This window comes from Pipistrellus hanaki (genome assembly GCF_964339955.1).
Source record: "Pipistrellus hanaki genome assembly, chromosome: 20".
In the NCBI taxonomy this organism is placed as follows: Eukaryota; Metazoa; Chordata; class Mammalia; order Chiroptera; family Vespertilionidae; genus Pipistrellus; species Pipistrellus hanaki.
In genome coordinates this window covers 5,688,031-5,706,472 of record NC_140522.1, presented here as the reverse complement: position 1 = coordinate 5,706,472, position 18,442 = coordinate 5,688,031, and the positions used below count along the sequence as shown (strand labels likewise).

The 18,442-nt window shown below is 43.0% G+C and overlaps 1 protein-coding gene across 2 annotated transcripts in view; it reads right to left on the bottom strand.

Annotated features, from left to right (window-relative positions):
* Positions 1-18,442, bottom strand: part of EPRS1 (glutamyl-prolyl-tRNA synthetase 1) — a 42,248-nt gene that overhangs the window by 929 nt on the left and 22,877 nt on the right. For both annotated transcript variants that reach the window (XM_084868847.1, XM_084868846.1), the window contains 14 exons: positions 17,349-17,466; positions 15,870-16,217; positions 14,138-14,371; positions 12,590-12,858; positions 11,346-11,397; positions 10,676-10,885; positions 9,980-10,052; positions 8,362-8,441; positions 8,065-8,166; positions 7,051-7,206; positions 6,166-6,363; positions 4,656-4,829; positions 3,508-3,668; positions 2,270-2,348 (listed from right to left, as the gene is read on the bottom strand). In XM_084868847.1, coding sequence (XP_084724973.1) covers positions 2,270-2,348; positions 3,508-3,668; positions 4,656-4,829; positions 6,166-6,363; positions 7,051-7,206; positions 8,065-8,166; positions 8,362-8,441; positions 9,980-10,052; positions 10,676-10,885; positions 11,346-11,397; positions 12,590-12,858; positions 14,138-14,371; positions 15,870-16,217; positions 17,349-17,466 — 2,254 coding nt within the window. The remainder of the gene's footprint in view (positions 1-2,269; positions 2,349-3,507; positions 3,669-4,655; positions 4,830-6,165; positions 6,364-7,050; positions 7,207-8,064; positions 8,167-8,361; positions 8,442-9,979; positions 10,053-10,675; positions 10,886-11,345; positions 11,398-12,589; positions 12,859-14,137; positions 14,372-15,869; positions 16,218-17,348; positions 17,467-18,442) is intronic.

Below are 18,442 nucleotides of genomic sequence, written 5' to 3'. Positions count from 1 at the left end.
TGTATTAGCCTGAGTCCCCAACTTGGTAAAATGTCATTTTGATTATCTGCCTTGAGATAATAATAAAGAGGTGATAATTTCAAGGCAAATCCTGGAGGGAAGGAAGGAGTGGGTAAAGGGAAGGTGGAAGGGCTGGTAGTAATAAATATTCTGAAAAAAAAATCCAATAGAGAAATTGTGCAATGCAAACTGAAGCAAAGACCAGCCTGGGGGTAAGAGCTGAAATCACACCACGTGACAGCCCTGAGACTTGGGAATCATTAGCAGTTGTGCGATCTCAGAGCATGAAAAAAATGCATTTGTTTTAAAGTATTGTTTAAAACTTATTACAAAAAACAAAGCGGGGGAAATCTTTACTGTCACTATTTAAGCAATGGTAAGAATACTAAGACAATTACAAAAAATGCTTTTGTGTACTAAATTTGGTTTCTTAGAAATTTTTACTTTAACTCACAATATAGCTATATTTTTTAATAACTAACACATTTTACAGTAAATCGTCTTATTTTTTTCTTCTCATGAGAAAACATTATTAAGCCTTGAGAAGGTATTCCTAAAACAATTTTTAAAATTTAAAATGATGTAGCATGTGAAAAATTTAACTGAAGTTATTAAATATATTTGGACTCGTAAATGATAATTTTGTAAAACACCATGTTTTAATTCTTCCTAGCTTCAAAGTATAGATAATTAGACCTAAAATTTCTATTTATGCATATGTCATTAACATCAAAGTACAGTATACATTTTTATGCTAATTATTTGGCCATGGAAAGATTCTTAATTTTTATTCTTTATAATTTCTATATGTTTTTAAGAGATACAATTTTTTGCAACACACAATATCTTGCATTTTGTAGCAGAAAATGTTAATGACAAATAATGAGACTCTAAAATTACGACGATCAATAGATTAGTAATGTAGTCAACAGTAAACATATGTTACACATATAAATAACATTTATTTTTCATTTAATTAAGACCATCCCCTTCGAAAAGTTCCTGAAATCAAGTCCTACACATTTCTTTTTTTTTTTTTTCCCCATTTATACCAACAGGGGAAGTAGAAAATCAAACTTTCACCTACATTCATGTTCCAAAGATCTCTTCCACCTTCTCCCTTCTTAGTAAATACCATTTTATTTACAGTTAACTTCAAAGGTTGCTGGAGAGCCAGTCAACATATTTTAGCTGAGCAATATAAGATGAGATGCGGACGGAATTGGCTACTGAATTCAAAAAACAAAACGTGCTTTGGCCTCTGTGCTCTCTGGACATACAACTAAAATATGTATTCTGCTTTAGAACAGATGCGGAAATCTATGATTCCACTAATATCTGGTGAGACTCATTTTTTTTTTTTAGAGCAATGGACTAACTAGTGTTGACTCTATCGATTTATTAACTCTTATGCAATGTCTTCACAGACTGTATTGGCACAGTGACTCCATATTTCTATAATACCGGGAATTCTAAAATTCAGTAAATAATGGAGCAAAAATAAAATAATCACAAATTGCAGTGAAAGGAGAAATGTACACGGCATCAGTGGTTACCCATTCTCTAGCCTTCTCTCAGAAGGATGGAGCTTGAGTCACGTGACAAATTACAGAAACCAGAGCGGGGAGGATGGAAAGCAATATTCCAAGTGTAAGGGAACGCATGGAAGAATAATGGATCTAAAGGGCATTTTGAGATGAACTATTTTGCACTCACTTTATAAGTTAGTCAGCTGAGCCAGCGAGATTAACATGCTCCCAGCTCATGCACCGAGACATATTGAGGTTTTAATCATAACCAATTAAAACGTTGCCTATCAAGCATGAGAAAAGCTTTCATATAATCAGTTCACAGTATTATCCAAAAATGATATATGTCAAGTTTTAGGAAAACCAGTTGAAAGAGTATATAATGGCCCGGGCTGGTTTGGCTCAGTAGGTAGAGCATTGGGCCTGTGGATTGAAGGACCCCAGGTTCAACTCCAGTCAAAGGTATGTGCTCTGGTTGTGGGCTCAATCCCCAGTGGGGGGTGTGCAGAAAGCAGCCAATCAATGATTCTGTCATCATTGATGTTTCTACCTCTCTCCCCCTCTCCCTTCCTCTCTGAAATTAATAAAAATATATATTTTTTAAAAATGCTGAATACTATGTAATCCTTCCGTGTGACTGGCCCTGCAAAGGGGATTAATACCATGTTTAAGTTCAGTGGGTCTTAAAACACCATTTACTGAAATATTTTTTTATTCAATTGTTTTCAGAAGCCTCTTACCTTCCCTGAATCCAGCAGCTTCTGGAAGTCCTCCATTGAATTTGCCGCCACCATATGAGTCTTAAGGTCTTCAGAAGCCCTACCAAAGGATAATGAGAAAAGAACACATCATTTCTCCTGATAATAGGATGTTATTTTTAAACAAGCATAGCTTAATGAAGTAACAATAACCTGGAAGTGAGAACTCAATGTGAACCTCGAATTTGTCACTAGCAGTGACATTCAGTAATCCTCAGTGAACTCATCATTGTATGATTGTGAATTTGCCAAGCACACAACAGGTCATTTTTACGTTTGTTATTGTTGTTAAATCTCTATTGATCAACATTCTATTCCTGCTATACCACTGACTACCCGAGAGTCTGGGTTGTGGGTTTTTTTGTCTTAAAAAGAAAAAAATTTTTTTTGGGGGGAGAAATAGGGGTGTTATTTTTTTAAACCTCTCTGGTCTTACTTTTCCAAGTTTTTACAAAGCTGGAAAAATACTCAAGTAAGTCTAATTACCCATACAGGATTCTGAGAATCAAACACTAAGGCATAAAAATGTTTTGAAAAGGAAAAAACTCATAAATATCCATTATTCAAGCTATTTCCATCCACTAGGTAATTCTTTTAGAAATGGAAATAAATGTTCTTCTCTTCTGCATTGGAAGTCATGCATGACATGGGGAAAGGAAGGCAGGCGCCACAGAAGGACCCATCTTCTAGTGCCTCCGCATGAGACCTGTGATTCTAAGATCTCTTCCCATAGGTCAGGGCTGCCCTGAGTCCCGCCCCTTCCTCCCCCTCCCCCCATCCCCATAGGCGGTTCTGAGCCTTGGCCACACATCAATCACTCAGGAGCTTTCACTGCTGTAGGTGCCAGCCCAGCTCTACACCTATTACGTTGACATCGCATGGGAGGGGCCCAGCCTCTGGTAGTTTCTAAAGCCTCCCAGGGGCTGCTCATAAGTACCCACAGGTGAGAATCAAGGTCTCACTTCCTCAGATTTAGGTCATAAAAGCCTGGATGTAAAACGAATCAAATTAGCCCCTGGCCCAGCCAGCCCACTGCTGCAAACGTGGTAGGGAGCAGGAAGCACTTAGAAAGACGTTCATGATACAAGTCAAAACACAGAGAGAAAGGCGCATTTGGAACCGCGGGAAGGAGGGCTTCCAGTCGGGACAAAGAATTCCTGGGACGGATCTACTAGGGTTGGAGGATGAGAGACGCGAGGCGCTCATTCTGAGGAACTGACTTTCTGAAGAGGTTGGCGTGGATGTCCTCCAAAAGAGCCTGAAGTTTAGTCTCGGCCTCATTTTCAGCAACCGTGAGCTTCTCTCCAGTGTCCCGCCGGACGGCCACAAACTGACAGCTCTTCATATCACGTGGCCCGACTTCCAGTCTAATGGGAACTCCCTAGGAAACAAAAGAGGTGGCCAAGGTGACATGGGGGAGGGTGGTGGGGGGAGACAACAGGTAGGCTTATAGTTGTGAGCTCACAAAAGTTTATTCTTTTTTTTTTTTTTTTTTTAATATATTTTATTGATTTTTTTTACAGAGAGGAAGGGAGAGAGATAGAGAGCTAGAAACGTCGATGAGAGAGAAACATCGACCAGCTGCCTCTTGCACACCCCCTACCGGGGATGTGCCCACAACCAATGTACATGCCCTTGACTGGAATCGAACCAGGGACCTTTCAGTCCGCAGACTGACGCTCTACCACTGAGCCAAACTGGCTTCGGCAAAAGTTTATTCTTGTTTGATTATTATTATTTATTAACCCTTTGTACGCCCTAAGTGTCTAAAGACGCAAGCAGAGAACCTTCCCCACACGCCACACACGTCTGTAGCTGCAAACCTCGCACCTCAACTCTGGTCGCCCAATTTTAAAATCACACTTGTTAGTGACATCTGTGGGTTTGTGAAGAAAATTATGGTCACTTAAATTCTAAGTATTCCAGCACATATGGAAGTTATTCCAGTATTGTCCCATTTTGGATGTGTGGCAGTTAACTGGTTAATTACAGTATTGTTTATTTGTATTACAACTGTAAATCTACTTTTGCTCACCCTATATAGACTACTTTCATGGCTTTTATTGACATAAATAATAAAGAAACAAAACAAAGGCATGCACAAACAGTAAGAAAAAGCAGGCAATATTCCTGAGCCATTACAAAAACCCACTCCAATAAGGCATAAACCTAAGAGAAAACTGTACTGCCTGAGGTTTATTAAAACAAAATAGAAATAAGCTTCCTCAAAATCGAGTTCAAATTTGGCAACTGTGCTGACCACGCAGTTTCAGTGAAGAACTCATAACGATCTAAAGAGAGGAAGTCATGAGAAAGACTTACATTTTATTAATATAAACACACACGTAAATCCAACGGAAGAGATTACCTTGAGCTCCCAGTGGTTGAATTTCCAGCCCGGCGAATAGTTGTCTCTCAAATCGGCTCGAGCGCGAATGTTAGCACTGAGTAGCCGCCTGCGATAATCATTGCATTTTGCGATCAGAGCATCTCTGTCTTCCTCAGAGAGCGCGTTCGTGATGCCGCAAGGAATGATCACCACCTGGAACCCAGCACAACAGCTTATGTTCACACAAAGACATAGCATACAGACGTGACTCTAAATCTCGACACAAATCTGCACAGGGTCAGGGTGGGGGGAAGGAAGTGGAGGGGGGACAAAGGTAGGCTTACAGTTGTGAATTCACGAAACAGTTTATTCTTGATTACCCCTTATTAATTATAGCACTGTTTATTTGTATTACAACTGTAAACCTACTTTTGCCCAGCTTATGTAGACTAATTTCATGGCTTTATTGACAATCCTATATGATAAAAGCATAATATGCTAAATGTCCAGTAGTCCAGTCGGCTGTTCAACCAATCAAAGTGTGTAATATGCTAATGATATACTAAGGTTGCTCAACGATTTGCTATGACATGCAATGACCATCAGGGGGCAGACGCCCTCATCTTAGCTTGCTGTTGGGGTCCAGCAAGATGGGCCGGAGACACCCTGGAGCCCTCCCATGGTCCCTCCCCAGCTGGCCACCCTGCATCCTTCCCCAGCCCCCATCGTGCATCGGTGGGCCCCTCGGCCTGGCCTGAGTCCTCTCACAATCCGGGACACCTCGAGGGATGTCAGAGAGCCAGTTTTGGCCTGACAGTGGAATGACTGGCCACTATGATGTGCACTGACCACAAGGGGGCAGGAGCTGTCCCCTGGTCGTCAGTGTGCTCCCACAAGGGGAGCACTGCTGAGCCAGAAGCTGAGCTCACGGCTGGCAAATTTCATGCACTGGGCCTCTAGTAAGTAATAAAAAAAAAACCAAAGACATACACAAACAATAAATTGCTGGTATGATTTCTAATCTATATAAAATGTGTACCATGGCTTATCTGTGCTAAATAAATCATTTTAAAAAATGACTTCTAAAGAAGTTTTATATAAAGAAGCTAAAAATTAAGAGTAAAAAACAACAACACAAATGATATATATATATATATATATATATATATATAGTTACACAACTGAAGTCTAGACTGAATTAGATGTTCTCTATTGTCAAAATCTACCCAGATGATATTCAGAAAATTGCCCTTTCGAGTTTGTTAATAAATATGACCTGTATTTTAAGTGCTAACAGAAATACCTTCTTTTTTTTTTTTAAATATATTTTTATTGATTTTGTACAGAGAGGAAGGGAGAGAGATAGAGAGTTAGAAACATCGATGAGAGAGAGTCATCGATCAGCTGCCTCTTGCACACTCCCTACTGGGGATATGCCCGCAACCAAGGTACATGCCCTTGACTGGAATCGAACCCGGGACCCCTCAGTCCCCAAGCCGACGCTCTATCCATTGAGCCAAACCGGTCTCGGCCAGAAATACCTTCTTACCTGAACACAGGCTACACGGGGAGGTAACACTAAGCCCATGTTGTCCCCGTGAACCATGGTCATGACGCCAATGGTGCGCGTGGTCAGGCCCCAGGAGTTCTGATAGGCAAACTGCTTCTCTCCTGGCGTCTTGGGGTCTTCAAAAACGATTTCAAACATTTTGGAAAAATTCTGCCCTAGATGATGTGATGTCGCTCCCTGAAATAAAGAGAAATAGGAGCTTTAATTGTAATAACCTATTATGCCTGCAAAAACGATTATAAAATCACTTGCCTTGAAATGACCTGTTTAGTCTTCCTTGATTTATTTATATATAACACATTTTTAAAGTGTAGCTGATACACCAGAGAGAGTAGGTTTTTTTGTGTTTTTCTTTTTGGTTGTTGTTTTTTAATATATTTTATTGATTTTTTTTTTACAGAGAGGAAGAGAGAGGGATAGAGAGTTAGAAACATCGATCAGCTGCCTCCTGCACACCCCCTACTGGGGATGTGCCCACAACCAAGGTACATGCCCTTGACCGGAATCGAACCTGGGACCTTTCAGTCCACAGGCCAACGCTCTATCCACTGAGCTACACCAGTTTTGGCCAGAGAGAGTAGGTTTAATCAAAAAGTGCTGAAGAAGTGTGCTGCTCTGGGCAATCCCTTTCAGTTAAGAAAGGTTAAATGGGATTCCACACCTTGGCAATTCAGAACGCAGGCCTTGACTTAATAACTGACCTTGGAGACTTAGAGAAATGGGGCAGACAGGCCTGTGATGAGCATGTGGGCTGGGTGCTCATGAAGCACTGAGTTTTCAAAAGTGCCTACGGCCCTGAGGACAGAGAAAGGCGCTGGCTCTGCCCACAGGCTGCACTGACTCAGTTGCCCTCGAACCCAGTACCTGGATGGCTCTCCCGCTGGCAGAGATAAAAGCCTCCACGGTGGTGGTATAGTCTCCTCCTGCAAACTTCTCCTTTTCAGTTTTTCTTCCTTTTACAACAGGAATTGCCAGGAGTTCCTCATATACCTGAGCATATAAGTCAAGTATCTGCAAGACCTGTAACAACATTTTAAATGCAGAAGTGTTCACATTTCTGGTATACTTATTTCTGTCAAACCTATAAGCATGTGCTATTTAAAACTAACTGTGGTGGGAAAAGCATTTCAAACAATAAAAACCTTTTTTTGTGGAAAAGTTAAAGCAGTCTGGGAATTTATTAAGGAAGACATTTCAACAAAGCAATGTAAAAAGAAGTTAGTTACTTTTAAAAATCTACATAAATTGAGAGTGCAAGAGAAAATGAATGCTTTTGAAAGATGCACAGTAACTAGGATCAAAGTTTCCTGAAGAATAATTAATTCATCCACAGGATTATAATTTCTGCTACATCCTGAAGTCCAAAAAGACCTCCATCTGTAAAGTTATAATAGCATTTCCTAAAAAGATTTCAATAAGCAGTTTCTTAAAGCCCATGCACATTCGCATTCACTATTTTCTTCTCTAAACATTAAGGTGATACAATTATAACAAAATAATTTATACCAAGAAATTCTTTTAATGCTATTTGGATCAGATCAGTCTCAGCTTAGAGCAGGGGTCCTCAAACTTTTTAAAGTGGGGGCCAGATCACGGTCCCTCAGAGAGCTGGAGGGCCGGACTATATGAACTACTAATTCCTACTGTAACACCTCGGCTGCGCTCACTGCCCAAAAAACCTGGCGGGCCGGATCAGACTCCTCTGCGGGCCGCATGTGGCCCGCGGGCCGTAGTTTGAAGACCCCTGGCTTAGAGCGATATACTGAATGGTCACTGTCGCAGACATCCTGCAGTGCTCACGGCTGGAAAAAGCAGCACAGAGCGGACAAAGCAAAGGACACACACACAGAACTGAGCAAGGACGACCCCGCCTCCTACCTCCGCCGCCGCCTCCTCAAACGTGGCAAAGGCGCTGTGCCCTTCCTGCCAGAGGAACTCCCGGGTCCGCAGGAACGGCTGCGGATGCTTGAACTCCCAGCGCTGCGAAGGCAGGAAGACAGTGTGGTCGTTAGAGAGCGCTTTGCCATTTTCATTAGCAACTTTATGTGTAAGCAATCAGAGGTCATAATGTGATCCAAAGGACTTCAGAAAGCTCCCAAGCCTTTGAATATTCACGTAAGGAAAGACCAATGAGTAGGCAGGACAATGGGAGCAGAGAAGAGAGTGTGCACCTACCACCACGTTGCACCACTGGTTGAGCCTGATGGGCAGGTCTCGGTGTGACTGCACCCACTTGGCGTACGCAGGATACATGACTGAAAGACACGGGAAAACAGGCAGCTTAGTCACTGAGGGTTTTCTTTCTCCTCCAGGGCTGCTAAGAGCTAAACTGCAACATAATTAACAGGAATGAAAACATTATGTTTGTGTAAATGTGTTTCCAACGTCTGTAATGGTCAGTGAATGGTATTATTATGTGTTTCGTAAAGCGGGTTAATCAAGAACATTACCTAAACATGACCATATTTTGTGTTCTTAGCAATGAGATTTACACTTAACATTTAATTTGCTTTTCTGCCATTTAAAAAAAAACACACACTTAAGGTGTATAGTCTATACCATGTGCAATCATTATCCTGTTCAACTGAATGTTCAGTCCAGAAAGTTGCTATCACAGCCTCAATACTAAAGATGTGGAAACTGAGGTTGAAGATGTTAAAGAGCTTGCTAAGTCAGCAGTTACGGGAGAACCAGAATTTTGGGTGAGTCTGTGTTGGATGCATCTAGCTGGAGTGTGAAAGCTCTCGCCTTAACTACTAATTTGAGTGAGGCACCTGTCTTATCATGGCCTATTCAGGACTGCCTATAGTTTGTCACACACACACACACACACACACACACAGACAAATAAAAAACTTGGCCAATATAGTATGTGAAAAACAGCTGGTGTCATAATTTCAATAATGCATCATTACATCATTACAATATCACACAAGAGCTTCACAGGAAGTCTCCAAGAGCCAATCACCATGAACTACAGATGGATAATCTCAGTGGAAGACACTGACAAGCCCAAAGGCTCAAACTCCACGGCTATGTGTACTTCTAGGAAAGTCACTTAACCTTTCAGACCTGTTTACCTGCCACCTGGAGATAACAGCAGCTGCCTCATCCTTCCTCACTACTCGTTGTAAGAGTAATACAAGACAGAAATATAACAATTAGTAACCTATAGAAACCCTTCATGAATGTGAATGTCATACTAAAGTAACAAAATTTGAAAACATGACATTAAACATTCGTGTTGGCAATTTTATAACTAATTTAAAGCATAAAAATTGTGCTAAGAACACAATTCCTTGGAAAGTTCTATATAAAAATAAAATAAAACTGTGGTGTGTTTTGTTGTTTTTTTTTTTAAAAAAAATATTTTTATTGACTTCAGAGAGAGAAAAACATGATGAGAGAGGATCATTGATTGCTGCCTTCTGCATGCCCCTTACTGGGAAATCGAGCCCGCAACCTAGGCATGTGCCCTTGACCAGAATCGAACCCGGGACCTTTAGTCCACAGGCCAACGCTTGATCCACTGAGCCAAACCTAGGGCCTGTGGCGTGTTTAAAAAACAAACAAAAAACCTTTATCCTATTGCTGAAGAGTTCTGTGATGAATACTGTACAGAAATAAAATTCTATACCTCAGTTCGCATTCATTCATGTTGGCACACGCATTCATTAAACTTTACGTATTGGCAACAAGGATTATGAATGTCACAGAACGAAGGGGAGACCCACTCTACACACTGTCTCTAACACTTCAATGCACTTCCTCCTGCACGGAGGCCGCTCCTCACCTGTTTCACTGGTAGGACGAACGGCAATGGGTTCTGCCAGCTCTGTTTTGCCAGATCTTGTAACCCAAGCAACCTAGTAAGAGAAATCATTGTTCACACATTCTACAGCAGCATGTAGAGAAGTAGCACTGAAGCATCCATCTTGTATGAAAACTGCTGTTTGAAATTTTAACCCTGCTATTTGGCTTCTGTGGATTTAACCTTCCCCAGATAAGGTCATCAGTGCTGGCGCCAAGCCAGGCCTCTGGGTTGAGGTCACAAGGCCCCAGTACACACTAGCTCTTTAAGAACTTGCAAAAGGGGGCACTCCATATTTGGGAGACAAAGAAGGTAAAATCAAATAAACGGGGAGAATTCCTGCATATAGGGGCCCAGAATTTGAGATGCATTTTCCTCTGGACCCGAGCGTAATAAATGTAACTCCTTCTCTCTAAGTATTGCTTTGTTCTTCTAAGGCTTTCTGCAATTACACAAATGCTGGCCAGTTAATTACTTAATGTAATAAACAGAATCAGATATAACTTGCCCTAAAGGCAGAAACATAATTGCTTAAAAGTGGCTTTCAATTAAAAAAATTTTCTCTAAGTTGGCTATTATAATTTGCCTTTTAAATTACTATTCAAGTGTGAACTGAAAATACACTATTGAGTTTATATAGGAAAAAAATGGCAAAGATCAATCCAGCAGCGCACCCACCTCGGGGGCAAAGTCGGCCACGTGCGTCTTCTCCGTCTCCAGGGCGCTCTGGGACACGAACATGGGGAAGTAGCAGTTCTCCACGCCCAGCTTCTTGATCTCGGCATCGAAGAAGTCCTTGATGGTCTCCCAAATGGAAAAGGCCCAGGGACGGAGGATGTAGCAGCCACTCACGTCGTAGTATTCAATCATTTCTGACTTGGTGATGACCTTTGTAAAAGAAAAATGCAGTCTGTGAGGCCGAAACGGAACCAAAATCACAGTACAGGTGCTGAGAGCATAACAGCCACGCTTCCCCCGGAGGCTGCCAGCGCTGGTACATCCTTTTCACGTGCAAATAAACAGACCTTTCCATCCTCAGAAACACGGAGCCCTCCACCCGTCAGAAGACTTGAATTCTAATCTTGCTCTTGCTGTTCCTATCTTTGTGGCTTTGGACTCTACGGTCACCTCAACATACAAAAATAAAAATAATGACTATTTCATAGGGCTACTTCGTGATGCCACACTTATGTGAAGATGCGTTGAAAACTGTGACATGCTAGATTTCTATATTATGCGTTATCAAAGGCATTATACTTCAGTATTGTGTGTCTGGACTTCACAACCGAAATATAAAGTTGCCTTTTGAGAAATTTAAAACATAAAAATCAAGTGAATGCATACTCACCTGAGAATACCAATCTGCAAGGTTTTCTTCTTTTTTTGCCTCAAGACCCAACCTGCAGATGCGAATAGTGAAATATAAATTTTTTCATTCAGCAATTGCTTCTAGGTTGAATGGAAAGAACCCTCTAAAAGTCAAAATATTCCTTTTTCTTTAGTGTAAGTCATTTCTGTATTGATCTCTTCTATATTCATTCTATTCTAGACAATAATCCTTTTCTTAAACACGAACAATTATTCAGGAACAGTCTTACGATGGACACAGAAAAATCTGCCCATGAGTTATTTTATAAAAAAGTACATCATTTTAGAGTTTGTAAACAAGGCTTTCTTGGCTTAAAATCTTAGTGTATTTATACTTGAATTCTCCATTTGAAACATTTCAAAAAAATGCCTATCTTAAACCTGCCCCTTCCCAAATAGTCTTAAGGTAAAAGATGAAAATGCTAGCCTTTCTTCCACTATTCTGTGCATCTGATCACCCCGTCAATAGGCAAGAAAAGCAATTGCTGTGTCCTCTTGTCTAAGAGACTGTGTTTGATGTGAGCATGAGAGGCAGAACTTGAACTTCAGCTAAACAATCTAAAACACAGTCTCTCCGGACAGAAGCTGTTAGTAACAGTGCTTCCTCTTACTAAGCCGCTCAAGGAACCAAGCACGAGGTTCACTCTACGTTCTGGATGGGGCTTGGAGACGAGATCACATTATTTGCACAGACTGGAAAGTACTGGAACACCACTATCCCACCACCGTTTTGTTTTTGAACAAGCTTGGTTTTATATATAACTACACCCACTTTAAAATCCTATTGCATCCCCACAAAAGATTTCATTCAAAAGATCTGTTAAGGGTGCAAACCGACATGTCTAGTGAGGTACCAAATGTGCTAAAAGGGAGAGGAAGGAACATGTATATGTGTGCTTTCAGTCAGGTCCTCAGCGGGCACAGAAAAAACTACTAATAATGGTTAATAATTCATTACGGTGGTAGGAGGAACTGGGAAGATGGAAAACAAGCATAGGATGGAGACTTCGCTGAACTTTTTCTATTGGGAGACTCTCGAACCAAGCAAGTGAACGTGTTGCCCATGTAAGTAAACAAACAGAAACTTAACAAAAGCTACCTGCTGACACTACACCTTCAGCATTCTCTGACTTAGTCAAACTAACCACAAATAAACCCCTTTAATGTAAGAGTCGAAGGCATTGCAAACACTGCTTCCCAAAAGGGAGCTCCCGAGGTGGTTACCTGGTCTGCTTCCGGGGGCCCTGCCCTTCGCCGGCCCCGCTGGGTGGCAGCCCACCACCACCGCCCTGGCCTTTGGAGGGCTCTTTCTTTGAGCCATCGTTTTGCTTTTGAGGCTTATTCTGCTTTTCGGACTTATTCTCCTTTTCTTTCTTTTTCTTGTCTTTGTCCTCGGCGCCGGTGGCAGCGACGGGCTTGTACTCCACGCCGGTCAGAGACTTGTACTGCGCCTTGCGCTGCAGGAGCTCCTGCACGGCCGCGTCCACCTGGTCCTTCAGGCCAGCAAGAGAACGGGATCTGTTAACTCAAAGCCCTGCCCGGAGCTTTAGAAGCAGAGCTGAGGACACCAGTAAAGGCAGAGGGGGGTGTGGTAAGGGGAGAATGTTGTATGTACTAACTTCTTTTTTTTTTTTTTTAAATATATTTTATTGATTTTGTACAGAGAGGAAGGGAGAGAGATAGAGAGTTAGAAACATCGATGAGAGAGAGTCATTGATCAGCTGCCTCCTGCACACCCCCTACTGGGGATGTGCCCGCAACCAAGGTACATGCCCTTGACCGGAATCGAACCCGGGGCCTTTCAGTCCCCAAGCCGACGCTCTATCCATTGAGCCAAACCGGTTTCGGCTGTATGTACTAACTTCTGAAAATAAGTAAGTGAATGTGAGGAAGAGGGAGAGGGCCGAGCAAGAGAGTGACTTAGAAATCCGTGCTCTAACTGCACCGTCCAAATAGTCGTCATTAGCACCGTTGGCTGGTTACCTCTAAATTGAACTTAAGTAAATCAATGAACAATCCGGCTCCTCAGTCACAGTGGCCACACTGGCTGTAGGGGACAGAGCTGTCATGGAGCATGCCTCTGAGAAGGCACTGGTGTGCAGAGCACATGGCCCACCACAGCTTAAGAGCCACCCAATCACACAGGTGCACATTAGCAAGAAGACAGCAGTCAAGTTGCTACATTACTTGGTCAAATTTCAAAACCTGTAATGTTGTCTGTCTTCCACTCAAATGGATGTGTACCAAAAAGTCCTATTTGGAGAAAGGTAATACAATCAGCACAAAACCACACCATGGCTCAAAATAAAACTTTCATTCTAGACCAACCATGTCAAACTCAATGGTTAATACGGGCCAAATCAAAGAGGCATGTGGCCCTCGGGCCATGAGTTTGACATCTTGTTCTAGAGTGAAGATCTTTAGGAGAATGAGTCCAACAGAGAGCACGGACTGTGTCAGGGCCTACATGAGCCAGGCACTGCTGGGGTCTAGGTCCCTATTCTCCAGACTCTGACAGACCAAAGAGAAACAGACAATTTAACAATTAAAGTAACGGGCAGTTAAGTGTTATGCCAGAGAAAGGCAGTGTCCTAGGAGACTGATCCAGTTGGGGGAGAAAGGACCACTGAAGGCTTCTCTAGCAGACAAGACAAAGAGCTGGAAACGGAAACATGAGAAGTTAGCCAGATCCCATGGGGCAGGAAGTGTTCCAGGCAAAGAAAATAGCGGGTAACGTGGAAAACAAACACACACACAGAATAGCACACCCACCTTAGAGGCTTTCTCAGCTTTAAGCTTGCGAACGACTTCCCCTTGAGAAGCTACTTGATCAAAAAGCACTTTGGCTTCCACTGTTTCTGGACCACAAGGCTCAGAGCTCCTGGCTGGACTTGAACCTGAGCCGTGAGGTAACGGGGGCTGGCCAGGCACGTAGTCCTTCCCGGTCTTTTCTTTATACTGAGCTTTCAGCGAAAGCAAGCACTCCACAGCTTCATTGACTTTAGCCTGCGGTCAAGGAGAAAGAGATAAACATTCAGTACTGTAACTTTCCTTCTTCCTTATCTAAACAAATAAATGGCAGGACAGCCAAGCAAACTGCCAGCGACCCAGCCCTGGGTAAGGAGAGGAGTCAGAATTTATAAAATCGGAGCACAAACCACCCCAATGGCTTGGCCAATATAAACCTTATTTTTTTCATTTCTAAATAGACAGTAAATACACTATAAAAAACACACAATCTGGGCCCAACTGAAGAACACCGAATTTTTAAAAGAGCCTACTGCCTTTTAAGAACAGTTACATCACTCGCTCTGATACTTCAACATAATCATCATGAAAAAGAATGAAACAGCCCAAATGAGACCCTTGTGACTCCAGCAGGGAAGGCCAGCATGCAGGCCAAGGCCTCACGCTTTACCTGATGACCATACTGTCCAACCACAAACCAACATGCCACCGGGAAGCCATGGTGGAGAAAAAGCAACTCATTCTACCCAAGTCTTACTGCCAATTCTACCAGAGCGGAGCCAGGAAACTCATGTGGGGCCAAGGAAATAGGAAGCATGGGTATGCCTTCCAAGAAAGGGCCTCCAGGGGCCAGCAGCTACTTTATGAGACAGTGTACAGCGGCCTACAGACCTGGCGCCTGTCACAGCGACACAACGGAGCGAGCACAGGAAAAGGGAAAGGGGATCACACACAGAGAACGGGGAGGCTGTCTGATTGATACCCCCGACCTGTCTCTCATTTACATGACTTTAGAATCCAGGGTATTTTCACAGCAAAGCCTATCTGGTTCTAAGAAAAAGGAGGTAGTTCATCAGACATACAAGACTCAAGAACAACAGAAACTTCCATCCGTTAAAAGAAAGGAAATGGGGAAAGCGAAGGGGCTTTCCTGCAATCCCGTCCAGACAGAGGCCCGTTTGGAAGAAGTTCCACTCCTGCACGGTAAGGATTCACTGAGTTTAAAGTCAGAAGGCGCACATTTCACACAGGGAAACACCACCACAGAACCACACCTTTGTGTGGCAAGACTATATCTTGAAATGCTATAAGGAGAAAATTAAGACGGCCAAAAGACTTCATTACGACTAAGACAATCCAGTACCAGAGTAAAAGGAGAATGAAATTCTATTCTAACGCTAGAGGATGCCCCCCCACAGAGAGGCATAGCGAACCGCTAGGCCCGACGCCATGAACTGTTTCCTCCTTCTCTGCATGTCTCAGCCATGGAGACATCACGGTCACACGGCACAGGACTGTGCCAGCCTGCGTCTCCCCCAGCCCTCCCCCTGCCACCAGGTGATGGCCAACTGCGGCTCGTTAATGTTTCCAGGGCTTGGCAGCCGGCAGGTGTCAGTAAATGTTGACCGTGATGAGGAAATGTCCAAGCAGACGGTCTACAAACAGCACGTCCCACAGGAAGCCGAGTCTGCGCTAGCAGCTGGAGGTTACGGCCCCCTCCCAGGGCTGCTGGGCTCGCTCCCCCCCGAGCACTGACCTTCGGGGCTTTCTCCGCTTTCAGCTTGCGCACCACCTCCCCCTGGGCAGCCACCTCGTCGTACAGAGATCTGCCTCCCGGGGAGCCGAAGGAGGATGGAGAGAAGACGGCCGCGGGAGGACTTCCGGGCTTGTATTCCTGGCCCGTCTTCTCCTTATATTGGGCCTTCAGGGCCAGAAGCTGTTTGACAGCTGCATCGACCTCTTCCTTCGCTGCTTTCTTGGCTTTCAGTTCCCGAACCAAGTCCCCTTGGGCAGCCACCGTGTTGTAAAGGGCCGAGGGGTCCTCAGAGGCAGCACTGGCATTGGTCAAAGGGGGCGCTGGTCTGCCCTTCGCAGGGGTGACCGTCTACGGAGGCAGAAGACCAAAAGCGTGATAATGAATTCATGGTAAATGTCTCCCCCCAATTAAATCAAACTGACTTCGTTTCAAGTTAAAACTTTACAATCAGAGACCGGTTTTTAATCTGTGTAAACGAAAGCTCAAGTCATGACATCCCCATTGCAAATAGCTTCAAACTCTTATCTCCTAATGAACTTGTGCGCTCCTGCCGTCCCTAGCTCAGATATTTTACCACTTACTTACCTACTAGTCACCAAAACAAAACTAGAAGTTACTGTCTTAACAATTCTACTCCCAGGATCTATTTCCTACACTCTATCCTCCATATTCTCACCCTCTAACCACTTATAACACCTTCTAGTCCTATATCCCACCCACCTTCCAAAGTGTCTTCCCCACTGAGATGCTAACTCTTCAATGACTACCCAACTGCCACATCCAAACTATGCATCAGGTGCTCCAGGTGCCACAGACACTGTAAGTGTCTCAGGCAGACAGAGCAATATCCCACATCTGTGTGTACTACAAGCTCAAGGTGTTTCAGCTGTAACATTGGAGCATGCTACATTCTTTCAATGACGTCATATCTTGGCAAAGCTGGATTTTTCACAGCGGCTATGTCAAAAATCAAAGGCCAGGAAAAATCACTGTGGAACAGGAAATGGTAAGTGTCCAATCTGAGTCCAAGGTTGAAGGAAGAATAAAAGTACTTCTTTCATTTTGTATATCACTTTAAAAGTGAAATTAAGCCCTGCCGGTGTGGCTCAGTGGCTGAGTGTTGACCTGTAAGGTCACTGGTTCGATTCCCAGTCAGGGCACATGCCCAGCTTGCAGGCTCGATCCCCAGTAGGGGGTGTGCATGAGGCAGCCCACTGATGTTTCTATCTCTCCATCCTCTTACCTTCCTCTGTCTCTAAAACCAATAAAAAACATTTAAAAAATAAAATAAGCAAAAGGTAGAACACATAACCAAGGTGAAATAAAAATATTAAACATTTAAGAACAAAGTTGTAAAATAAAATGTTTTTCTTTTTTTTCAACTTACATGTATTATTTTTCCAAATGACTACCAAGTTATTGGGATATAATATGTATGTAGTTGTTTGCGCTTAACAACTTACTAGAGACAGTATTTACCTCATTTTTCACTGTTTCCACCTTGGTCTTCTCCTTGGACCCAGAAGTTGGCATTTCCTTGGTGTGGCCGTCGGGGATGTATATTAACACACAGGGCGCCTCTCTGCAGCTATGTGGGCTGAGAGAACAGGAAGGGCCGGAAAAAGTGCATTTGAACCAAATTCTCTCAACAGCAATTAAATCTGAATTCCTAGATTGAGTCGATGGCACTGTGTTCATGCTCTTAAATATAAATAGTCCATTTTCCTATTCAAATCAAAGGTTCTTCCGAGTAGTTTGAAAATAACTACGTTAATAAAAATCAACTGCGCTAGCCAGCACCGGTTTGGTTCAGTGGATAGAGCGTCGGCCTGCGGACTGAAGGGTCCCGGGTTCGATTCCGGTCAAGGGCATGTACCTTGGTTGTGGGCACATCCCCAGTGGGGGGTGTGCAGGAGGCAGCTGGTCGATGATTCTCTCTCATCGACGTTTCTAACTCTCTATCCCTCTCTCTTCCTCTCTGTGAAAAATCAATAAAATATATTTAAAAAAAAAAAAAATCAACTGCGCTAATTATAAACTTCCAATTTATAAATGTTCATAAATGGGAGCATGCTAAGCCCAGGACAAAAGTGCATCTACTGCAAATGGCACCAGAAAGGGCTTCAGTGGATGCTAACGGTCTCCCTCTTGACATAAAAGGTAATTCATCTACCTAATTGGCTTAGAAGCAGAACCATTCCTGCAAAGTATTTATTTTATGAAAATTTCTCAATTCTAAAGGGTAATTAGCAAACTCCACTGCCCTGAGACTATTTGCAAGCAAAGAATTTCTTCAAATTTTGTAGTACATGCCAAAGTAAAACTAGAGAAAGAATGTAGTAACAATAGGATCTGTGCATCTCTTCAATATTCATTAGTAACAGCTTTACTGAGATACAATCTACACAACAAAAAATTCATCCTTTGCCCTAGATGGAAGCTCAGTTGATTGGGATATCGTCCCATATACCAAAGGGTGGCAGGTTCGATTCCTGGGCAGGGCACATACGCAGGCTGTGGGTTCAATTCCCAGTAGGGGCATGTGCTAGAGGCAACCGATCAATGTTTCTCTC